Below are 12402 nucleotides of genomic sequence, written 5' to 3'. Positions count from 1 at the left end.
AGGGCACCAGGGACGTGAGTGTGTGTGTGTGTGTGTAGTTAACAAAGTGCATCTGTGTGTGAGAAATGAGCAAATGAGTGAGAATGTGTGTGTTTCAGTGGTTGTAAATAAATAGGACTGTGAGTGTGAGCAACACAAGATGACGTGGGAAAGCTGTAGTAACCTGCACATGAGTGTGTGTGTGTGTGTGTGTGTGTGTGTGTGTGTTTGTTGACATGGGAACACCGGAGCAGGCAGTTCACAGGGAAATGGTTCCTGTTTGCTTCCTTCTCTCCACCATCACATGTCACTTCCTGTCTGGGTGCCTGGCTAATGAGTACTGTGGCTCCATTGCCCCCCCCCCCCACCTCCACCCCCACACCCCTGCCCATTTATACACACACACACTGCTGTTCTTTCTATGAACAATCTTTATTTCCCCTGCCAATAATGGAGTTCAGTTTGTAAAGTCATGCTGCGTCACACTGCTGCTTATCTCTCTCTCTCTCTCTGTCTCACACACACAAACACACACACACACACCTTTATAGTAAACACATCCGACATCACTCTGTGGGGTTCACACACATTCATACAACTTCTCCCTCAGGCCCTCAGCAGCATTTATGTGACCAATAAGGTACAAGGTACCAAAACCAAATGAAGACACTGGGTTGTTTTCCACATCTGTGAGTTTAGTTACTCAGCTGTAACCTTTTCAAACATTTTCTCATATCTGTATGCATAAAGACGCCCGCTGCTTCTAGAACCACAGTAAGCCAATCTGAATCCAAATGCCAACTAGAAACAGGGAAATAAGGGTTCTTCCATGTTTTGATATTGCTAATAACAGATTTACATAACAGACTAACCCATTCTGGAACGTTAGAAACTCTTCTCAGTTGCTTATATGGAGATTTTACTAAAGTTCCACTATTTATTTAATTATTAAACTTATTTTTTTAATTGGGTTGTGTGTTTATACTCTACTGTTTTTCACATGGTGTACAAGAACCAAAACCTAAATGTTTAATGAAGTCCATCTCCTTTCTCCTGTCAGGTCTGTCATTAGGTGACGAGCAGGGGAGTCAACCAATAGGAATCGTTCTGACTGTGCTGGGCGTCGTAGTGCTGGACTTCTGTGCAGACGCCACAGAGGGTCCGATCAGAGCGTACCTGCTGGATGTGGCGGACACAGAAGAACAAGATATGGCGCTCAATATCCACGCTGCCTCTGCAGGTGCGGCCGACGCGACGTCTTTCATCTGGTTTTAATGTGGAGACATTTTTTATCTAAGCCTAAACCTCTTCCTGCTTCCAGGTCTTGGGGGTGCAGTCGGCTACGCCCTCGGAGGTTTGGACTGGATGCACACCTTCCTCGGAGCGGTGTTCAAGTCTCAGGAGCAGATCTTGTTCATCTTTGCTGCCATCCTCTTCTCCATCTCCGTGGTGCTCCATCTCTTCAGCATTGAGGAGCAGCAGTACTCGCCACAGAACGACAGGCTCGACCAGGTACCCATCTAGATCGCAGTTTTATTTGTGTGTTTAAAAAAATATCCGTGGTGCACCGCAGAACGTGATCCTCTACCTGTTGTCGCTTCAGGAGAGTCCAAATTCCACCCATCTGCAACAGTCGGCTAATGGCAGGGCTGGACTTCTCGCTCCAAAGCTGGAAATGATTGGAGAAGATGATACCATAGAAACCTACGACCTCTATGATCCTTATGGAGACACTCATTCAGAGCGTGGAGACATGGACATGGACTTCCTGGAGGTGGAGCTCGTGAGAAGTAAGTTGACGTCAGGACAGATATGACCTGGGTGCCTCTTCTCTCATGGCTGCCATGTTGTCTTCATTTCTTATCTCCTCTTCTCTCTCCAGGTAAAAGCGACAGTGTTCTCGCCATGGCCGACGCAACTCTCGACCACATGGACCACGACATGTTCTTCTTGTGCCACCTCGAGCCGTCCATCTTTGCCGAACACATCTCACCCTATCACTGCACTCCCTCTAGGACCGGGTCCTTCTTCAACTCCAATCACAGCAGCTCTCGTCCGCAGCTCGCCAACTTCAGGCGCAGCAGCAGCACAGGAAGTGAAGACTTGCTCCGCCCACACAGCCACAACCAGCAAACGCACAGCCCCAACCCCAGGATTTCCCGCCTCTCAGCTTTCTTACAGGAGATGGAAAACGACGATGGGCAGGAGGCGCTGCTGAACAACCAGCTGAATGAGCAGCGGACTCTGAACGGGCGACTCTTAGCCAGCGTCACGAATGCCGACAGAGGAAACTCGAACAGGCTGAGCTCTAAAGGACAGGCACACCGCGCTGGGATGGTTAAAGGTCAGACCCTTCATACTGTACTATACTCTGTATTAAAGCTGCACCAATTGGAGTTTTCAGGGCTGAATCCAATTTCAAAAGCTCTGATTTATCGACTTTGATCTCTTTCTGGGTTTTTTTTATCAGGATAATACAACAAATTTGTTTGTTACAAGTCTTAGCTAACTTCTGATATTCTGTCTTCTTTACTAAAAAAACCTACTTTTTCATCCAGCCGCCAGCACTGGAGCTCCCATGCGTCAGTCTCGCCACCATCACACCTTCTACCGCCAGCCGTCCTGCACTTTCTCCTACTACGGGCGGGTGGGAAGCCATCGTTATCGCTACCGCCGAGCCAACGCCGCTTTCCTCATCAAGCCGTCTCGCAGCATGAACGACCTGTACGAAGTGGAGGCCCGACACAGGAGGAGGAACAGGCAGAGAACCAGAAACCGCAGCGGGAATACAAACTCCTCCAGCGGGGATACGGAGAGCGAGGAGGGCGAGGTGAGGACAAATTTACCTTTCCCACGTGCTGACTAAAAAGCAGCAGGTTTGATTGTCTTGTGACCATATTCAGAGTCGTATTCTGTGTGTGCGGTCAGGTTCAGACCACTGTGCGGCTGCTGTGGCTCTCCATGCTGAAGATGCCCCCGGAGCTGCTGCGTCTGTGTGCCTGCCACCTTCTGACATGGTTCTCCATCATCGCGCAGGCCGTCTTCTTCACTGACTTCATGGGACAAGTCATCTACCACGGAGATCCTATTGTACGAACTTAGAGATGTGCCTTCATTAGCTTTACGTTTTTACATTGAAGTGCATTTCAGAGACAAACAATTGGACAATGATTTGTTCTCACAGCTACAAGCACATTTGTAACTTTTTCTCTCAACATCTTCACTGTTTCTTTTGTTAAATGTCTTGAGAAGTCGTCTCCAGATGTCTCAAGTAGAAACTAACCTTGCCTGGTCTTTTGCAGGCTGCCACTAACTCAACATCATTGGAAAATTATCACAAAGGGGTTCAGATGGGATGTTGGGGGTTGGTTATATACGCTATGACCTCTGCTACATGCTCAGGTAACTACACACTCACAACTTTACTTAAAGTTTTACAGATTTTAATGTGGATGGATGATGTCTTGAGTTCAAGCGATGACGTTAACAGTCAACTAAACTCTTTTCCAGCTATTCTTCAGAAGTATCTGGACAACTTTGACCTGAGCATTAAAGCTATTTACATCATGGGAACGCTCGGATTCTCAATAGGTCAGAACCGCAGCAGAACAACAGAATTACAAAGAATTTATTGGTTCTTTAGTAAACTTTCTCTTTTTCTCTTTTCATAGGAACTGCTATTATGGCGATCTTCCCTAATGTGTATGTTGCCATGGTAATGATCAGCAGCATGGGCATCATCTGCATGAGCATCTCCTACTGTCCTTACGCTCTGCTCGGACAATATCACGAAATGAAAGAGGTACAGAAACCTTGTTTTCAGGCTAAAAGCTCTTTGTTTTGCTTCGTTTGTAACACCAACCTGCTCCTAATTAGTTTGTAGTGTTGGTAAAATTACTTTGGCCCCTGTTCAGTTGGTATTTAGGAGTGATAATTATGATCATTATGTTTTTCTCCCTCCTGCAGTACATTCAGCACAGTCCTGGTAACTCCCGTCGAGGATTTGGCATCGACTGTGCCATCCTATCCTGTCAGGTGGGTGTTTACACGTAATCTGTATTTCCTAAACTCTGTGTTTACTTAGTAGAAAGCAAAATGTAACTTTGCAAACTACTAATTATTTATTGCTGAAAGAACATTCAGCTTCTTCTCTTTACATTTTAGAGTGTGAGCTTTGCAGGATTAGTTCTTTAACCCAATAGTTTATTAAAGAATATTCAACATACTTTGTCTTTTTACAAATACTCAGTACTTCTTACTAACTGACATCTGCTTTATTCAAGCTTAGTTTTACACATTCAGACTTAAAACATTTTTAAATTCTTGTTCATTTCTCTGTAGTTCAGTATTTAGCTATTAGTAACTATTTAACGGGGTCTTGATTGTGTTGTGATTCTTGCAGGTGTACATCAGTCAGATCCTGGTGGCCTCAGCTCTGGGTGCTGTAGTGAAGGCTGTTGGGAGCGTTCGTGTCATTCCCATGGTGGCCTCCGGGGGCTCCCTTCTTGGATTTTTCACCGCCTGTTTTTTGGTCATTTACCCGACTCCAAACAACGGGTGAGAATACAGCCTCTTCTTTCACTTCAGACCTTTTTACACGGCACGTTGAGGTCGGGAGGGCAGCTCAATGTGCCGTGTGAGGACCGGAGGCAAAAATGGATCAGGCTGAATTTTTGTATAACCAGGATGGCAACAAGTTAGATGCAAATATGCATTCAGCTGAAACACTGTGTGTGGTATTTGAAAGCATACACTGGTATAATGTTATGCAGCCTCTGTTTAGTCAGTGCAAACAAGTAAACTCGCCTTAATAATACATCATCTTGGTGTCAAGCTGAGATTTCTGAAAAAATGCTTGTTTTCTGTATTTAATCAAGTACATGGATTGAAAGAAAAGAGGGAAATAACATTATTTATTTGAGACGGATGAAAAGATCAATACTATTATGCCCTTTCTGTAAACGTTAAACTACAATCAGAAACCAGCTGGTTCATAAATGACACTGAAAACAAAGAAACACTCAACCTGATTCTGCAAAGTCAGTTGAATTCACCAAACAGAACCTCTAAAGCTCATCGTCGTGCATCTAATAAGCAGCCAGCAGCTGGCTCCTTGCAAGAAAGGGAAGGAGACCATTTTCTGAATTGCTAAAATTGTAAAATATAACCCTAACTCCCTAACAGCACCTCTAAAGCTCATTGTCGGGACTGTTTCAGATTGTTCTTCCAGCTGCCCACAGTTCTGAAATTGAGTAGCGAGCTACCTAAGCACCTAGCTGCTGGCTTCTAGCAAAAAGACTTTTTCTCGAAATGCTTGTTTATTTATTTCAAACTGCAGTCCTAACTGGCTGTCATTGTGTTTCACAGGGAGGGGGACTCCAAAGCTTCGGAGAAGCAGGCTTTGACAAAGCTGGAAAATCCCACCAGCAACGATGGGGCGGTTACCGTGGTGATAGAGAAACCTAGCTTCCTGACGCTCACCAAGGAGGGCAAAACCGCCACCACCACCACTTCCTGTCAAGTGGAGAAGGAGTCCGCGCTGTGATTCGGTCACAGAGTCGCTGCAGAAACAACTAAACTGACTGTTTAAATTGATCTCCGACAGGACAGGACTTATTTGTGCCTCCATCTGAACGATTTCTTCAGCCTGCTCTGGAGCCAGCCTCAAATCAGACCGATTTATCAAACGGAGATCCTCCTGGTCGCACTGCTTCTCTAGCCATAAGCAACACTCCCCCCTCCGAGCCCTCATGGACCTTCAAACGACCTATCAGGAAGGTGAAATCTGTAAATCATTGTAGGAAGAAGGTTGCTTCTGTCTCTCAGGGCTTTAAGGAGGGGCTTTTGAGCAGCCGCATGGAGATACAATCCCTTGCATCAAACACAGTCAAATAAACACCTGTTTTATGAACACTGCTGATAAACTTTATTCTTTAAAGCTGCAATCATTTAAAAAAATATATTGTTCTTCCTCACCCTGGAGTTGACTTGATCCATCTTCGTCATACTGAAGCTGACCTGGTGTCTCCAGCCGAGGCACCACATTCACCAAAACAACAGGGACAACAAACCCGGCTCCGCTGGACTCTCACAGCTTTCTGCGACAGTAGCTTTAAGACTCTAAAGACTTTCGGAAGAAGCGTTTCTGAGCTCAAAGCCTGGTTCCTGGGGGAAACCTATCAATCTGGTGTCCCCCAAGCTGATTGCAAACATTCTGCTTTTCTTCCACGTGGCTGGAGTGTGTTTTTATCTTTATTGCATGACAAATATGATATTGGATCATCTGATCTGTGCAGAAATATTGAGTGTGAGCACAAAGCTGTCCATATGTTGGAAGTGAAAAACACATTTATTGGGTAAAATTTCCACATCGAGAAGGAGCAAGGTGCAATGTCTGCAGTATATGGGGCATTACAATCCCAAATATTGTTTTACTGATATTTCAGAAAGATATTTATGTTCGTTCTGATTAGTCATCACTAACCTACATGCTGCATGTTAGAAAAACAGAGAAGACACAAACCAAATTTTACATGCTTTTGACAATGCTGTTGGCACAATGTTTGTCCTTTTAACGGCTCGTTGGATCGAGCCACCGTTGCAGAGTTTGTTACAGGGTTTGGAAAGTAAAGCAGCTACTTGAGATTGCCTTTTTGCAGTTTGGAATTTTATGTATTTAGGAAGAAGTCGGCAGGACGGAGTTACCGAGCCACCGTTTCTTCCAGTAAAACGACAGCAGAGATTGTGTTGTGGTTTCAGGAGTTCGACTCGTTTCTCAATCCTCAGTTTGGGGATTGTGGTCATGTGTTTGTGTCGTTTCACTTAAATGGGCCAAATATTGAATATAATCAGGAAACAAGAATGAGAATAGAAGACGTTCCAGCTGGTTGTGGCGTTCTGAATGGACGTCTGTTGGAGAAACGAGGGAGCTGCGGTTAGCTTATTGTTGCTGAGAGCTGAAAAGGTTGACATCACACTGATATAAAAGCATTTCTCAGATGTCTGAATTAAATTTTTTTATGGCAGGATTACCGTATATTTTATATTTACGAGTTTGGACATTCACATGGTGTCACCACGCTCGGCTTCGTTCTGGCTGCTGCCCGATGAGGCTGTCCGTGTCTGAACGTGGGCCAGTTTGTGCTGAACATTGGCAGATGTAGCTACAACTGGATCGTGTTGTGGTTTGGATTTAACTCAGAGTTTGACCTGGTTCGTTATTGACATTTTGGGACTTGACCAAAAAACAAATTTACCAGAAAGATTTTCTCAGCCAGATTTGGATTTCTGTTGCTTAATATCTCTAACTCGTGTTTGGTTGTGCTAAAATTTAATCGTTTAGATATCAAATGTTACTTTTTTTTAAGAGTTCCTGTAAATCCAAACGACTCCTCATTTAAGTTAAGCAGCTAATATTGGGAGTTGTGACTTTAAAACGGGAGACGATTTTGGCTGCTGAGGTTGAGCAGCTGCAGAAGCACCATATAAATGGACGAGGAAGTGAAACTGCTGAGTTGAACTTCAGTTAAACTCTGCTGATATCCAAACAGACCGGTTCCTTCCAGGTTTTAGGTAAAATCAGTAAGTTCAAGAGCAGAGCAGAGAGTTTTTCTGTTTTACCTCCTGGGTTGGTCCTTCTCTGGTGGTGGTGGTGCTTATACAAAAAACAAAACACAAAAAGCAAAAATAGAAGAAAGATTTGAGTGAGAATGTTTGGAGCCATGGAGGCAATAAATAGTCCGGATTAAAGCAATGGACACTCAACTGGAGCTGACAGAAAAACATTAAAAAAAGGAGGTTGGGAGGTTTGCATGAAGCAACAGCAATATGCATGAGTGAAACACCAAAGTGTGACTCGATACAAATCGCTTCAGCTCTTTTCTTTGGTTTCCAAACAGGTCAGGGATGTGTTTCCCAATGCATGGTCAGATGTCTGTCTTTTTATTTTCTGATTTTGGACTTTAAATATGTGAAAACCTGTACTCTTCAAGCTAAAGCCTTGTGCTCTGTCTGGGTCAGTAAAAAAAAAAGCAACTGAATTTTACCATTTTTTTTTTTTTTTTTGCACATTCTGTAGGCAGCATTTATTATGTCACTCTGCAACACGACACACACTCTACAACACAACACACACTCTGCAACACGACACACACTCTACAACACAACACACACTCTGCAACACGACACACACGGATGGATCGACACCAGGGGGGGGTTAAAGACCTGAACCTCCAGGCTGCGGATACTTGAAGTGTTTTTAGTTCTGATACGTTCTTAATGTCCCAAGCCTTTGATAGTGAATGTTCAGAAAGCACGGCCGCTCGGTTGGCCTGCTGGAAGATTTGAGTCCTTAAGTTTTGATTCCATCTTGTGACCTAAAACGTTCTTTAAAAAAAAAAAAGAAAATGAATGTGAAATCATTCTTGTTTTGATGTTTAAGAGCCAGGAGCATCCTGACATTGCACAGAATGTTTTTTTTTTTAAAAGAAGCAACTAAAATCAGTAGAGTTTTGTTGCAAAAGAAAGACAGAACTGTGGATATTTATTTTTTCGAGCGTGTGTGTCTGTAAAGGACATTTAATTTCCAAAAAGATTTCTGTTTTCTGTTGGAGTGAACTGGACTGTGTGAGACGGCGTGAAAGTCACCTTTTTTTAAAAAAAACAAAACAAAAAAAAGGTCATTTCAGTGTTTATTTTTGGTTCTTGTTCTGTTTTTCTCTGGTTTACACTTTACTTTGGAAGCATCGGCTGCAATACTGAAAGATTTTATTATTTTTTTTCTTGTGTAGAAAATGCCTTGTGTTCCTTTTTCGACTTTTTCTTTTAACGTTTAGACTGAGCCACTCACCCAGAGTTAAGTCTTTGCATGTTTTTCCGTCGGCGGTGAAACGCAGTTTGTCCAACTCTGTCTGGTTCTGCCTCTAGTGCTTTGTGTGGTGACAGCGAAGGAGAGAGATGCCTATAAACTTTAATTTTCATAGAGAATAAATCAAGACTATTTAAAGAACGGGAAAGCAAAATATACACAGTGTATTTTATTTATATATATATATATATATATATATTTATATATATATATATATATATATATATATATATAATATGCCTTCGTATTTGAAAGATGTAAATATACATATTTTTTCTTTTAGTTTCTTCTTTTTTGCTGCTATAAAAAAGATGATTATTTTTGTTAGTAGTTCTGTTTTCTACATAAAGTCTGTATATTTCTCTCTGTTACATAAATAATGCTCGAGTCTCTATAAGGAGGACTCTGGATGAACACTGTATGAAACTTTAAAATCTGTTAAGAACTGAACGAGGATGTGTTTTTTATTTTCTTCACATGTCCAACGATTGAATGGAATATAAGGTCGACAAAGATTAGACACTAAAGGGATAGATCAGATGTTTGGAAAGGTGCGGCTCTATGGGAAGTGAATAAATAAACAGCATCTTACCTGTTGTGGATAACAGCCTCCGTTTCAGGAACTGGATTGATTGAATGGTTAGCTCTCAGGTTTTAAAGCCTTTCATGCAAACAGTATTTTATAAACCTTTACACCGCTCTCATTTTTACAGTAAATTATATTATGATGTTCCTGCAGGAAGTGCCTCTGGCTGCTGCACCAGACGTGCTACAGCTAGCTGCTATAGAAACTATAGAAGTCTCTAAATAACAATGTAATACAACCCTGATGGTGTAAAAGTTTATAAAATAATGTTTGTGTGGAATATTATAAAAAGTTTGAGACTAAAGTTGTTGTAAGACGGCAGAAATCATCTGTGGTCTTGGCTGCCCTCATCTGTCTGCTCAGAAATAAACTTTTTTTTCTCAAAGCTGAGGTTGTTCAGTTATCCACAACAGGTAAGATATTAGTTCTTCATACCCTTTTCACAGAATCCCACTTCAAAACACCAGAGCCATCCCTTTAAGTAAAAGTGTATGCATAAATGATTGAGAAGAAAAACACATTTTCTGTGTTTCTAGTCTGAAGATTTAAAATATTTAGCCACACACACCCAGAATGTTGGGTTTTTATTTATTTTTGTGGACAAAACTGAATCTAAATGACGAACAGTTGGAGTAATTATTGATCACTTCTTCAAACTGGGATAGATTTAAAAAAAAAAAAGTTTACTAGCTATCAAAAGCATCAAATAAATGTTGAAAATGTCTTTTTGTTGAAGGAGACAGTTTTTACTTTGGGTTAAACGACTCAAAATGTTCTTACAGCATCCAATTCAAGTTAGATTTTACAGTGAAGGAATCTGAGCCGTTTTAGAACCATGGCTGGTTTAGTCTTTAAAAAAAGTGTCTCGTTTTACATACATGTGATTTAAAAAAAGTAAAATGTTCCCAGTCGCAAAAAGAGATTATTTTATAAGGCTGATCATTAAAATTCAATGAAATTCCATCTAAATAAATGTATCCAAATCTCATTTAAAAACCTGGATTCATTCAGTTTCACTGTTTTACCTTCAGTAGAACCCTTTAAACGGATCAGGATTGTTTCAGCAGCTCTGTAAGAAAATGAAAATCCGTATTAACTTATTTGGTGTCCATGTTAACAAGCAGGTTTGTTCAGGAAAAGGCAGAAACGTGAAGAACTGCTCTGATCATTACTGAAGCTCACAGCTTTAGATTACTGATGGATAAAACATCTTCATATGATCTGAAGAAAACGGTTTGTCTACATTATCAATTTTTTTTTTTTTCCTGCTCTGGGAAAACGTGTTAACTCAGCATCTTGAAGGCAGCTGACTGGTTTCCCATGATGTCGTGTGGTCAGACCGCTAAGAAGAAGAAGAAGAAGAAGAAAAGCTTTGCCTTGCAGAATCAGAACACACACACACACACACACACAGACAGACGGGTCACCTTGGTTCTTTCCATCCAGAGAAACCAGAGAGGGAACCTGAAACTTCTGGTGTGTGTTTGTGTGTCTGAGCTGGACTCATGTGACAACAGATCCAGTTTGTGTGTGTGTGTGTGTGTGTGTGATTTATTTTCTTTCTTTCTGTAGAAAGAAATGGGCATTTTTATGATTGGGTAAAATTTTAAATAAAGTTAAGATTCTAAGAATAAATAAGACAAATGAGCAAATATTTGATCATAAATATGTTTTATTATGCGTTTTTTTTATTTCCACATAGTTTGATTTTTATATTAATTTGTTTTTATTTGACTTTTCTTGTGATGTAATAAAAAAAAGTCTTGCAAATTAGAAGTACAGCAGATGTAAAGATTCTACAAACACTTTGGATAAAACGTCAGGTTTTTGTGATATAAAAACACCTCACAATGAATCTTTTAAACTTTTTCCACCTTTTGTGTAAATTACAGTATTTCCTGTACAATTTAACTGGGAAACAAAATCTGCTGCATGGAGGAACATAAAAAATACAAAGATACAATAAGCCAATTATTGCATACATTTAAACAAAGTAAATTAAACTCATAATTTCTTGGCGCACGTTTAGGTTTAATTATTGCTTTCATTGTTCCTGGGAACACTTCAGCCTCCTGTTCAAATGACTCTGATCCACCTGGAAAATGTTCAGCTGTTCTGGAAAGATTCTCTTTTACTGAAAAGAATAAAAGCCTCCTACAATAAAGTCCAAGATTTACTTTGTGAAACTTTTAGAAAAATTCCCAAAGTGATTTTGCATTTAGCTGTCAGTCCAGGTATGTGCTGTAGATCACTATCATCTATATCTCAGCTACGGCCTTTTTTGTGTTCGCCGTGGAGGCCATTTTGAACATAGAACTCAGCATACTGCCCCACAGCTGGAGGCTACAGTCGGCTATGACCACACCAAAGTTTCACTCAACATCTCTAAAAGTGACAGTGTGGCTGGTGGCTGGTGGACACATTTTTTTTTTACCAGCCACTATTTTGTGTTGTGACAAAAAGTAATTTCATATGATGATGATGATGATGGAGGTGGGTGGAAGCAGTACAAGCTGAACAACACCTCTTTCTGGACACTGCATGGAAATAACTAGATTTTTCTTATTTTATTTTAAACCATTAAAAGATGCATATCTGTACATAAAAAATTCAGATAAGTGAAATTTATTTTTTGTGGAGTGTTTTTGAAGTATTTTTTTGTGCTTTTGTAAGTTTTTGTATGTAAGTTGTAATGTTTTTCAGACACTTGCTGCTTTTAATGCATTTAAATAACATGTTTAAATAACATTCGGGTTGAATGTTATTTAGATCAATAATTATCCAACAGCTAGTTAATTTACCAACAAGTCTTTAACTGTGTTTATTCCTCTCATCACGGACAACAAGTCCTGTGAATTTGGAGACATTTGTTCTTTCTTTGCAAAAGTTACCAGGGGGAACCAAATATTTCAGCCGTCTGAAATATTCGGTTCCCCCTCTAAAACACAGGACAAAAATAATTTACCAACAA

At 40.8% G+C, this 12402-nt stretch overlaps 1 protein-coding gene across 1 annotated transcript in view; it reads left to right on the top strand.

Moving 5' to 3' along the window:
- LOC108241284 (solute carrier family 45 member 4) overlaps positions 1-8009 on the top strand; it is a 43608-nt gene extending 35599 nt beyond the window's left edge. Inside the window, exons 5-16 of the mRNA XM_017425317.3 lie at positions 1040-1219; positions 1301-1491; positions 1583-1769; positions 1862-2323; positions 2538-2809; positions 2908-3069; positions 3282-3381; positions 3490-3570; positions 3651-3781; positions 3946-4014; positions 4382-4536; positions 5347-8009. Of these exons, the coding sequence (XP_017280806.1) occupies positions 1040-1219; positions 1301-1491; positions 1583-1769; positions 1862-2323; positions 2538-2809; positions 2908-3069; positions 3282-3381; positions 3490-3570; positions 3651-3781; positions 3946-4014; positions 4382-4536; positions 5347-5524 (2168 nt within the window). The 3' untranslated portion in view covers positions 5525-8009. The remainder of the gene's footprint in view (positions 1-1039; positions 1220-1300; positions 1492-1582; positions 1770-1861; positions 2324-2537; positions 2810-2907; positions 3070-3281; positions 3382-3489; positions 3571-3650; positions 3782-3945; positions 4015-4381; positions 4537-5346) is intronic.
- Positions 8010-12402: the final 4393 nt, after the last annotated feature.

This window comes from Kryptolebias marmoratus, linkage group LG5, assembly GCF_001649575.2.
Source record: "Kryptolebias marmoratus isolate JLee-2015 linkage group LG5, ASM164957v2, whole genome shotgun sequence".
Lineage (NCBI taxonomy): Eukaryota > Metazoa > Chordata > Actinopteri > Cyprinodontiformes > Rivulidae > Kryptolebias > Kryptolebias marmoratus.
Note: the sequence above shows the minus strand (reverse complement) of the source record. Positions and strands in the feature narration are given on the sequence as shown.